General features: G+C 44.6%; 2 protein-coding genes across 3 annotated transcripts in view; both read left to right on the top strand.

Annotated features, from left to right (window-relative positions):
* LOC125300900 (coiled-coil domain-containing protein 190) overlaps positions 1-3,350 on the top strand; it is a 10,091-nt gene extending 6,741 nt beyond the window's left edge. The window contains exon 4 of the mRNA XM_048253067.1: positions 2,349-3,350. Within this exon, the coding sequence (XP_048109024.1) occupies positions 2,349-2,865 (517 nt within the window). The 3' untranslated portion in view covers positions 2,866-3,350. The remainder of the gene's footprint in view (positions 1-2,348) is intronic.
* A 156-nt stretch (positions 3,351-3,506) lies between these two features.
* On the top strand, positions 3,507-11,853 carry echdc2 (enoyl CoA hydratase domain containing 2). 2 transcript variants are annotated; one of them, XM_048251472.1, is made up of 11 exons: positions 3,507-3,945; positions 5,048-5,115; positions 5,610-5,697; positions 6,172-6,258; positions 6,802-6,894; positions 7,263-7,319; positions 7,781-7,968; positions 9,812-9,862; positions 9,977-10,024; positions 10,201-10,296; positions 11,631-11,853. In XM_048251472.1, the coding sequence occupies exons 1-10, from the start codon at positions 3,705-3,707 to the stop codon at positions 10,276-10,278; spliced, it is 999 nt and encodes a 332-aa protein (XP_048107429.1). In that variant the 5' UTR covers positions 3,507-3,704; the 3' UTR covers positions 10,279-10,296; positions 11,631-11,853. The 2 variants fall into 2 exon arrangements, with proteins under 2 accessions (XP_048107429.1, XP_048107428.1); XM_048251471.1 differs by lacking the exon at positions 11,631-11,853 and having other exon boundaries at positions 10,201-10,688.
* Positions 11,854-12,500: the final 647 nt, after the last annotated feature.

Genomic DNA, 12,500 nt, shown 5'->3' on the forward strand with positions numbered 1-12,500 from the left:
GAGAGAGCATGTAGAGGGAGAATGAAAGAAATCATTTTCCTAGATTGCAATATATTCTTTTGACTAGGTATTAAAATTCTGCCACAATCCCCATTTTATCTCTCCCTTACTGTCTGTCCGTGTATCTCTCTGCTTGGCATTGGCTGAGGTAAGTAGCCACATTGGAGCTGTAGAGTCAGTGAGGGAGTGCTGGCAGGCAGCTGCTCCTCTCTCTCAGTCCCTGTCAAGCAGTGGCGGTGGGCCGGCGTCCAAACACTGCTGCTCTTGATGTGCCTCTTCCACTCGCCTAGCGTCCATTTTGTTCCTTGCTTGTGTTTCGTACCTGTACACAGTATTCTGGTTTTGGACTGCTGTCCCCTTCTAATCTCTCTTCCGCTTTCTGTCTCTCTCTCTCTCTCTCTTTCTTTAGCTCAGCTTTTTACCTTTCTTTGTCTGTCTGCCTCTCATTCACTTTGCTCATCTCTCTCTATCTATCTGCCTGTCTGTCTCTCTCTCTCTCTCCCTCTCTCTCTCTCTCTCTCTGTGTCTGTCTCTCTGTCTGTTTGTCTCTCCCTCTCTCTCTTTGTCTTGAGCTGTGTTTTCATCCTCTATTCTCATGGGTGTCTCTTTCTCCTCTCCCTATTGTTTCTGCACCTCTGGGACCAGGCAGGCCATTTTTGAGGCAGGCAATTTTAACAGACTTATTCTAAACTCATTTTCTTTTACAACGTACGTGCCGCTGCCAACTTGTGTTGGATTTACTGTCTCACTCGCTGGCTGGAATCCTCCTGCGGCATCCTGGCAGTGGCTTTGCGAGCCTGGTGACGCCGGCGGGACCATGCCCATATGTTTGCTCCCCTGTTTTCCCTTTTTAATGTGATTGTGGTCAGTACCGCACAGAGCCCTCCCCAACCCTTAAAAGGCCAATAAACAAAGCAAACAGTGTTGCCAATGACACGGCCTGAGCACGCTAATAGTCTGTTTTGCCCTGCAGCTGGTGAGCCGGGCTTCAGGCTACGACCACGCAGTTCAAGGAACATGGCAGCTGAAGTGTCTGGAAACAATGTAGCAGCTCAAAACATAAAAAAAAATAATTTTGGGCACATCACATCTCACCCTAATGCATTAACATAATAAATAATAAAAATAAATAATAAAAATATTCATATAAAATATTCATTGCCGTGTTTATGACATTATGTCCTACTTTGGTGTCTGCACACAATTTGCTGTACGTTAATTTAGCTAATTATGTTATCTCAATTAGTATGTTCATCAATATACTATATTAACATCTTTAGGCTTTAAAGGATTTTTAGCTTTAGGATTTTTTTCTGCAGTCATCCTTAAGGTTTCGGGATAGATGCTCCCAGGAACACATGCTCCCTCCTTGACAAACATTTTCTTCCAGCAGCCTCTCCCACAGACAGACATGGCATGTACTCTGAATGGTCGGCTGGCTCCGATTATTAAAGGGGCCGGCTAAATGGATAAGCGGGACTGTGAAGAGGATCAGGCACCGTGCGCGGGAGATTGATGGCATCAGCCAGACACTCTGTCATAATGCCCATTACAGCCACGGCGAGTGGCCCTGTCTCCACGGAACCGGGGGGCAGACTGGTGCCCCCACCCTCCCAAGCACCTCCATCGAATGATTACCATCATTATTATTGATTTATCTCTTCAGACTGAGCATTTTCTTCCTGCGTGTCGCTTTTTAACTTCTGATGCACGTATACCTCATGTGACTGTAATGTGTTTCTCAAGATTTATGGTTCTATGCACACATGTCTTTTTATATTCAGCATAGGGCAATGGCTCCTTTATTATCAGTGGTTATAACATGGGGCATAACATATTGTGTTTGTAGGAAAGGTTATTTACATTGGCAGAAAATGGAAACTTGAAATGTCATTATGGGTATAGTGCATATGAAATCTGTATCAGTACTACCAGCAGTATTATACTGTATATTCAGCATTACATGGCACTTGTTTTGTTCCCACTGCTACTTTCTTTCTTTATTTCCTTCATTCCTTTCTCTCTTTCAAGAGAGTTCCATTATCAGCATCATAGTTGGCCCCACAAGGCTTCCTTTTTAACATTCCATATGTTATCTTAATGCAGAGGAAGTAGATTGGGGCCCAAATAGAACGTTCAAGCATTGTTTTTGTTTACCTTGTTGAAAGGGTCTATATAAAATGATGTATTTGTTGTCTTAAGTTAACAGTGTATGATGTGGTACTGTTGTGAATGAAGCCATGTTTAGATGACTGATTTAATAAACTGACGTTAAACCTCTCTCTCTCTCTCTCTCTCTCTCTCTCTCTCTCTCTCTCTCACTCTCTCTCTCTCTCTCTCTCTCTCAGGCCATTGAAGCCCCAGTCTGGTTACTCTCTGCAGGCACGAGTTCAAGAGTTCATCACCAATGGAGACGGCAGAGTAGACAGCTCTGCAGCGCCGCTCTGTTTGCCAGACCTAAAACTGCAGCCTGGAGCAGCAATCCCCAGCAACTCCACCACACAGGGAGACGACAAAGATGAGGGCAAAACAGAGAGGGAAAAAGGACAGAGGGAGAAAGAAAGACATAGAGAAACAAAGAAAGAGAAAGAGAGAGAGAAAGATAAAGACAAAGAGGTAGAGATGGAGAAAGAGATAGACACACAAACATTACCCCCTGCTGATGCCCCTCTGGTTCCCTTTGAGCTTCTGGCCCCGGATGGACGTCTGAGGACGGTTCACACGCTGCCCAACTTCGGCCAGGCGCTGGCAGAGGCCCGAAAAGCTCGGTATATCCGTCACCGAGGCAAGCCGCCAAGCGAGAGAGAGCTGACCATCAGAGAAATCTTCTCCAGGAGTCCCAAACCATCACACCCTCTCTTCTGATCAGGAAGAGACAGCTCTTAATACAGCTTTGCAGACTCAGTGACCCCCCCCACACACACACAGATACACACATGCAGTCACATGATGTAAATACAACTGTGCACACATCTTTTGACTCTAACTAACTCCCTCTCTCTCACCACACCCGTCTCACACACTCAATATATGCATGGAAAAAAAAATCAGAAATGCTCCATCAGCATATCATTCTTCTTTCATTTTTTTCTAATGCCTATGTGGACCTATTCTTTGTCAAGTTGCCTACCCTTGCCAGAATGAATCACCTCTGAATTACGCAATCCAAGATTAAAATCTTGTGCTTAAATTATAGTTTGCTTGTACTTAAAATGTATCGAACATAAATTATTCTCACTTTGATGCCTTTACAGAATAGCCTATAGATTGAGCTAGTGCAGACTGAGCATTACATGAACGCCCTCTGGCGATTCTGAAGTGCCACTATGAAAACAAATAAAAACTGTTTAGACTCGTATTGTGCCTTATTGCTTCCAATATTTAGGACATTTAGTAGCACTGTTAAGCTTTCTGTGTAGCCTAGGCTATTTCGCAGATCATAGTAGTAGGCATATCAAAGATATTTTTTGCTGAGTCAGTGTTGACGCGTAGCCTGTCAGTAACCGAGGTGACAGCGTCCACGGATAAGGAAGTGTGAACAAAGTTGAATAAGGAAGGAGATTACATTGTAGGATAAAAGTATTCTTAGGACGAAGGCCTTTACGTGTTGCAACACTGCAACGTCGAACGTATTTGCTGTCTTCCCTTTTAACTGTTAACTAGTCATCTGCAATAGTAGCCTATTCCCATTTCATACCGAGATTATGGCTTTACTCAAAAGATTCGTCCTTAAACCAAGCACCTTTTCCAGGTGTCTTGCCGGAGGATTAAGCTCCGAAATCAGCAGGTCTCAATTTGCCTTTGCTTTTGGCGGTCCAGCGCGAACTAACACTGGAGAAAACAGGCCTTACTTTCGGTGTGGTCACATCCGTGCTTTGCATTCCGAGGCGCCGCATGGCTCATTGATCGAAGTGGATTTAAACCGCCTAGATGGAGAAGATACAGGTAGGTGGAGTCTACGCTATCTCTTTTATGAGTGCTATTCTATCCTGAATGTTACTTACAGGTGGGTCTCAAAAAATCAGAATATCGTCGAAAAGTTCTTTTTCACCCCCTATTTAGTTCAAAAAGTAGATCTTTCATATATTCTAGATTCACTAGATATAAAGTGAAATATGCCAAGTCATTTTTTGTTGTAATTTTGATGATTACGGCTTACAGCTCACAAAAACCAAAAATGTGAATTTTTGAGTATCTCAAAATATTAGAAGAAAGAGGTTATAATACAGAAATGTCAGTTTCCTGAGCCTTTAAACTCAGTCTGGTTCAGTAAACACAACCACAATATGGGAAAGACTGCAGACTTGCTAGTTGTCTGAGACTGTTCCCTTCCGGAACAGTCATAGTTGAATAATTAACCAAACAAGTAAACAGTGACCCATTTGCAGCCAATGGTCCCCTTTAAAACTGCTGCAGAGGCCATCTGGGCCAAACACCTGCCACCTCACACAGGACAAGGCTTATATGCACCTGATGATGCTGGCGTGATGTGTGATGATGTAAGCAGCTGGAAAAGCCTCCAAACCATCTTTGGCAGGATTTGTATTTCTGTTTTTGTCACGCTCTGTTGTTGCTATTTTATTTACTTCTAAAGGTCTTGTATCTCTCTCTCTCTCTCTATTATGTCCTAATAATAGATCTTTGGAGATACATGTGCACACACACACACACACACACACACACAAGGAGATAGTCTGCATGCTGTATATGGGCTCCAAGAAATACTTTATTTATTCTTAAAAGGCAACATTTCGATCTCAACAGATCTTCATCAGGCAAATAAGAAACCCATATACAGTGTGCAGACCATCTCCTTCTCTCTCTTGACACGTTTTGTCTGGCACCTGTTACAACATATTGTGGATGTGCGTACCCATCTCTACACACACACACACACACACACACACACACACACAAGAACGCACGTACACAGACACACACACCCATACACATGCATGGAGACACATGAGCATATCGATGTACATCTATACCTCTTTCAACCCTAACTCTCTCCACCCCCTCTCACTCTTTTCTTTCTCTCTCATAGGGATAGTGGAAATGCAGATGTGCCGAGACAGGGCGAGGAACTCACTCGGCCGCGTGTTTGTGGCACAGGTGAGTAGACACCTGTGTGGCTATGGCAACGGTATGTCAGTCAGAATCAAGCTCCCAAAATCACTGGACAAAGGAGAGCCAAAAGATCACTTCATCCCAGGAGTGGTCCTTACATAAGCCCAGTCTTAATGTTTTCTTTTTCACTCTCTATCTTTTCACTCTATCTATCTATTACCTTTGTCATGATAATAATAACATTCATTATAATAATTTAATGTCATTACTTTATACATAAACAAACATTCTCAATGACACAGCAGAATTGTACTTTACAAAGTAAAGTTCCTATACTTGTGATCATTATCAAAGCCTCGTAAATGCATACCCACTTCCACCAGGACCACCTCAGAAGAAAATAACAACGGAAGATGCATAATTCAAAGGACCGCCCAAAGAGAAATGTAGGCCAGTGGACAGAGTGGTTAATTTGTGTTTGTGTGTGTGTGTGTGTGTGTGTGTGTGTGTGTGTGTGTGTGTGTCTTCTGTGTCTATAGATGAGGGAGCTGGTTGCCAATCTGCACCATGACGCTGCTGTAAGGGTGGTGGTCTTCAGGAGTATGGTGCCAGGGGTCTTCTGTGCAGGTCAGCACGGTTTGTGCATCACAACTACATACTGTACATACATACATACAAACATACACGTCCACTCAGAAAATAGTTTTATCTAAAGCAAGTTATGTGTGTAGTTTCTTTTGAAGTAAGGGTATAGGCCTACATTGGATCAGAGATCGTGGTCCCTGGCTATTAAGTTCACCATTCACCATGCACTACAAGTTGAGTTGTAACAAGAACACTTTACAGGGGGCCTGTACCAGTTTGTTCTGACCAAACTGTGTTTGAACTGCGTTTGTCAAATGGATTTCTTCACTCGTGGTGTTAATGAATTTCACCCTCAGAGAATACGTTTCGCTCTTTCATAATGAATATTTACCAGACACACAGGCTGTTTTATGAAATAGCGTTATGCAAAGTCAATATGTTTTTATTGCTGACACGTGTGTGTGTGTCTGTGTGTGTGTGTGTGTGTGTGTGTGTGTGTGTGTGTGTGTGTCATAGGCGCAGACCTGAAAGAGCGAGCACAGATGGCGAACGTCGAGGCGGAGCACTTTGTACATGGCCTGCGCTCCCTAATGAATGAGATCGGTAAGACATTAAGAGAGGATGGTGATGATCATGATGGATATCAAGTGGATTTTTGTAGCCTTTCAGAATCTAAAGTATCACACTGTAAAGTTTCTATAATTTGATGCCGAAAAGTGACTGTTCCCATTTGGTACCTCTCAAACTGTATTTGTCTTAAAGGCTGTTCTTAAAAAGAGTCTTCAAGGCCTTTTTCAGAAATGTCAACAGCAATCAAAATCTCCAAGCACAAGCTGGCATTTTGCATGTCTGTGGCATTATGATGTTTTTTTTTTGTTGCTAAATTTGTGACAATTGCCCAAAACTGCCTTAATGTCAGTCAGAGCAGATTTGTGAGGAACCTGTTTTCCATTTGGGCTGAGTGCAAGTTACACTGCGCTGTTTATACCCTCAGTTGCACTGACAATGTGTTTGCCAGGATGTAACCTCCCTCTCCTTCTCCCCCTCTCTCTCTCTCTCTCTTCCTCTCTCTCTCTTTCCCTTTCTCTCTCTCTCCCATCTCCCTTCCACGTGTCTAATTTGTGCTGTGTGCCCTCTCTTTGCCAGCCGCCTTGCCCATGCCAACTATCGCTGCGGTGGACGGCTTTGCCCTGGGAGGCGGGCTGGAGCTGGCACTGGCCTGTGACCTTCGCACGGCGGGTGAGTGTCTGATCCCCACGGCCCGAGCGGGCGGCCGTGGTGGGGGGAGGGGTCGTGGCAGGTGAGTGACAGGAGGCCTCCGGGCGGCGGCGGCGGCTGGCCCGGGTGCTGGTGTGGTGGGGGGTGTGCGGCCATATGATGGGCCGGTGAGGACAGATGCCATGGACGCCCCGTCGTTTGCATAAACAGCCATGACAAGCACATCGCTCAGTCTGAATTCCCATGGCGTGTTGATAGCGTGCTGGGCTCGGGGGGTCCTTGAACTGTCCTTTTCTGTGTGTGTGTGTGTGTGTGTGTGTGTGTGTGTGTGTGTGTGTATGTTTGTGTGTGTGCGTGCGTGCGCGTGTGTGTGTGTGTTTGTGTTCCAGCTCACACAGCGCAGATGGGCCTGATTGAGACTACGCGAGGACTTCTCCCAGGGGCTGGTAAGATGAATGGGGAGGGCATGATGGAGTGGAGCAAAACCTCAGAATAGAGATTGTTGGGTAGACAGTGTGACACATATCTAAACACAAACGCACAACTAGACAGAATGATTATACCTACACATAGCTGCACTGACTGACAGACACGCGGAAAGAGACACAAACGCTAACTGATACACAGCTGCACTGCTAGACAGATGGAGATAAAAGCAGACGATAAACAGTTTGCTGGACGGACACAGAAAAAAATCAGACAGACAGAAAAGACAGACAGACAGTTGGCCGAACTAATAGGCAGACGGAATTACAGATGGGTAATGGATATGTTGACAGACAGACTAACGGCACACCGGAGAGTCATTAAAGGCTGTAAGAGAAGCGATCTCTCTGATCACCCAGATTGATCTTTCCTGTCAGTAGGGATCTGTGTCACTCTCAGCCCTGTGCCGTGTGGTCCGCAGGGGGCAGTCAGCGTTTGCCGCGGGCCGTGGGCTTCTCCGCGGCCAAGGAGTTGATCTTCACCGGACGACGCGTGGGGGGCGAGCAGGCCCAGCAGCTGGGTCTGGTGAACCGCGCTGTGCAGCAGAACCAGGCTGGCGACGCGGCCTACAGAGACGCCCTGAGTCTGGCCAGAGAGATCCTGCCGCAGGTCTGGCCCTGACCATCACCCCCAACCCTATGCCTCTACTCTGTCCATCCCAGTGCTGCCGATGTCGCTGCCTCCACTCTGCTCCCCTCCTACCCTCTCCTCTCCTCTACTCCCCTCTCCTCCCTTCCTCCCCTCTCCCCTCCTCCCTCTCCTCTCCTCTCCCCTCTCTTCTCCTCTCCTCTCTGTGCAGACGGCTGTCTGTCTGCATGACCCTCACTCTTGCTCACTCACTCTGCTGCACTCACTCACGCTCCCTCGCATGGCTTGGCTCAGCTTAGCTTTACCCTCTCTCCCCCGCTCTCTATCTCGTTCTCTCTCTCTCTACCCCTGTTTCCTCATTTTCTCACTCGCTCTCTCTCTCTTTCTGTCTCTCTCCCTCCCCTCCCTCTTTCTCCTCTATCTCTTTTCTCCCTCACTCTCTCTCTTTCCCCAGTGCATATCAGCTGCTCTGTATGTATGAGTGATTATGTGTGTGGGTATGTGTACCCGCACTGTCTGTCTCTAATACATCAGGCTCAAATGAAAGAAACCAAGAGGCTGTCACCACTGAATAGTAGCGACAATGCGATGGCAGTGAAAAAAGGCAAATCCCGTACATCCCCATCTGTGACCACAGATAAGCCTACTCCATTATGCGACACAAACACTCACACATTTAAAAAAAAGGAATTCTTGTCATTGCAAAGCACACACAGAGAGGGAAAGGGGGGGGGGGCATAATCCCTCCCAGTGGCTGATTATCTCTGTGTTTGGGCTAACTTGACCTCCGAAAGCTTCAGTTTGCCACCCTTTGCGTCTAGCCCCTCTGAAACCGCCACTCTGAGTGACCTGTGATAGTAAAATTGGCCAGAAGAATGTTCCGGCTTTAATACTCTTTCTATGGGCCTTCCTGTGGTCTTTCACTGTCCCTCTCTCTGGAACCAGTGCTGGAACGATGCACTCTCATAAGAGAGAACAGAGCGGAGGTCTGACCCCTAGAGAGACTGGGCAGTGCTCCTGGCCAACAGTAATGACCCTTGCCGTACATGGTCAGCTGTCAGCAGGTCAACTGAATTAAAAAGAAAGATAAGATTGTTTCACGTAAAATAATGAAATGCTTAGAAACAATGCAATACAGTGTATTGCCAAGAGTTTTTTCTTTAGTTAATTCACTTGGCATCTTTGTTGTGAAAATTAGACTGATGGCCGACAGGGAAAAGGAGATTTGTGCCAGTTTGAAGCACAAATCTTAGATGTGTACCCATTTGTAGTAGGAACCAGTTAGGGATTGCTGTGCTCTGTAGCAATAGAATATTTCTTATGAATTAATAAGCTCAAAATAAAAGTGACAGAATAGGCCCCCCAGAGCAGTGTTAATTTTTTGTATATAAGGGGGAGTTTCATAAATCCGTTCTTCCCCAAGGACCTCATTAAATCCTCTGTTTTCAACTTTTGGTTCTGTTTTAGTCAGCTACTAGCAGTAACACTAACGCTGAGATATGATGCCATTGTTACAATTCTCTGAAAATATTCAACTGCTCCGCAACAGAGAAGACTCCAGAGGCCTAACCTCTTTCTGTAGCTTAAAGAATAGCTAGTGGTGCTAAGGTAGTGGTTAGCTAATTAGCTAGGTAATGGTGTTAAGGTATGAAATGTCATTCTCATTTTGTTCCAATGTATGTATTGTCTTTGTCAATGTGTAATTAACAAATTTAAAGGTGTCTCTGGAATCTCTCATTGTATAGCCTAAAATAAATCTGTTGAGTCCTACAAAATGTATATCCCTGTTATGGTTAATGCGCCTGATTAAGTTTCACTATTGCGTCCTCATGTGTTTATGTGTTATCACTGCTTATCTCACCAGGCTCCGATTGCTGTCAGGATGGCAAAGGAGGCCATGAACCGAGGCATTGAGGTCATTTCCAGTTCCCCTAAAGATTTCATGATATATCATGCTATGTACGCTATAGCATAATGACTTCACCTAAACACACTGAATGATGCTGACATGTCTGCTCCTTACCCTCAGGTGGACATTGCCTCAGGAATGGCCATTGAGGGCATGTGCTATGCCAGGGTAAGAGAAGAGTTTTCTGATACAAATACATACTGTATAACCAATGCCAGTGGGGAAATGCTTAGCCCAAACTAGTATTGTTGGGTGTTCAACTATTTTTGATACAGACTATGGTTGTGTTTTTGATAGACTATGGTTGTGATGCGTCCATTTTGTTTCTGTGGTTTCTGCTACAGGTCATCCCGACTCGAGACAGACAGGAGGGGATGAAAGCTTTCATCGAGAAGAGAAAACCAAACTACATTGGCGAATGAAGACTCACACACATTGAAGTAAGATCTATACACTGACAAAATCACACTTCACTCAGGAACCAGTTGACATGAGGGCCCAGTGCCTTAACGGTTGACTACATGCCACTAGGGAGTGTTGTGGCATATAGCGGCCTCTGTAGGAAAGCTCCTTGTGAATGAATTTAATTGCTGTTAATTAAGGGTCTGGATGAAATCACAAGTCGGGGATTGTGTTGTGCACAGGGGGTATTTTGAAGAGGCTTTTGAGGAAACAGTGTTCACGGTCTAATTTTAGGGATTAGGTTTTGTCTGGTGTGCTCAACAGGTTTAAATGACAATCTTTTCACATCAGTCAGTTCTGTTTTCCTTGTCTTATGCATAAAGATTTTTTTTTTTGTGATTGTGTTAAATAAAGACATTTTTGAAGCTTTTCTGAATGCGGGTTTGTGTGGCTATGGGAAAATAGGTCAATTTTGGTCATTGATATTGGTATTACAAAAAGTAATTCAAAATGCTGGTATAGAACTAAAACTATTATGGTTTTTACAGTATTACAGTTTACTCAATACAGACTGCAGATACGCATATACACCAACATGAGAATAGACTAAAGGTCACTGGATTCTTTCATTCTAGACATATTACTTCCATAATCCAGGAATTTAAAGCATCACACAAACTATACATTTATTTAAACTTTATAAACTCTACCAAAATCCACATATTCCAAATGTCTCAGGGACCAACTATATAGATTATAGAGGCCGCCCGCAGTCATGACACAGGACAGGTCCCAAAATGTTGCACATGTACACTAATCACGGAGGTGGTGGAGGTTTTGAAAGGAACGCACCATTGCAGGCATGTCTGTGAAGTGAGGTGTACTGCTGACAAGTGTGCATTCCTGAGAGGCCATGGCCCTACTACAGCGAGGGCCTGGGGTAGTCCCCACAGGCCCACAGGGTCCAGATGCCTGTGGCGGACTCTGACCGCCTGTGGAATGACATGCCTGTCTGCGCTGGACTGGTGAACTTCATTTGGGACCAGTAATGAGGTTGTGGCTTTGTGATGGCATTCCTCCGAAATACCTGTGCTGCAGAAAGTTACACGAAGAATGAGGTTCCGATCGAGATGATGTGGAGAAGGTCCATGGTGCAGTAGCAGCTTGGACAACAGAAGCTGGTGCATTTTGCATAGTTTTGCTAGTAGCTGGGAGTGAAGTACTTTGCTTTGTAATGGAGGGCCACTAAAATCTCTAAGCAGGCCAGCATCGTAGTGCTGTAGTTCCAACAGCATCATATTGTTCATCAGTGGTCTTCAAAAATAAAATCACAGTGCATAATAGGTTGCTATTTTTTTTTTTCAACTACCAGATTCTGCACCCCTCAACCACGTAACACTGAAGTGTGTTTGAGTTTCCTGTGGCTGGGCTATAGAAGTAAGCAGATGCAGAGGAAGAGCCCTTCTGCTAATCTTCCGTCTTCTGGTTTTTGTGATGCTTCACTGGATCCGTGTGTGTGTGTGTGTGATTAGGGAGACATCTGGCGGTTTGCATTGGTGGCAGAAGCTTTCCTTAGACAAGGAATAAAGTCTCAACTGTCTCTACACTGCAGAGTGAGAATGTGTGTTTTCTTATCGCTTAACAGGTTAACAGGCTCAAAGGTCATCTCTCCGACATTCTTTTAATTTCATCACTCAATCCCTAATAATCATCATGGCCCTACACCTTCCTGTAGAGCTCACTTGTAAAAACAGCACACTGAACAGACTGCACTGATCGAAGCTGTTTCAAGGAAGTACACAGACTAGTGGAAGAGGACAGTTGGAGGACTTCATTAAAATAGCTCAGTAAAGTAACATAGCTTTGTTGCAGGACAGGATAATAAAACAGACTAACTGATTAAATGGAACACCCATGGTGCCTCCATTCAAAGCTAAAACTGTCCATTATGAGCAACACTAGTAAACTGCCATAGAATATATGTGGGGGGAAAAAAAAAATATATATATATATATTTCTATTTTTTTTTTTTTTAAAGTCTTCGAACTCAGTTCAAATTGATGACCATTCATACTATAGCTGTTGATGCACAAACACGCAGGCACGCAGACAGACACACACACACACACACACACACACACACACACACACAGAGTATAAAGTATAGAGACATTGCCACACTCTTATGTACATTCTTAAAAAGAACAAAAACACACAGCCGGCATTAAAAAAACAGATCTGT

This window comes from Alosa alosa, chromosome 9 (genome assembly GCF_017589495.1).
Source record: "Alosa alosa isolate M-15738 ecotype Scorff River chromosome 9, AALO_Geno_1.1, whole genome shotgun sequence".
Classification (NCBI taxonomy): domain Eukaryota; kingdom Metazoa; phylum Chordata; class Actinopteri; order Clupeiformes; family Clupeidae; genus Alosa; species Alosa alosa.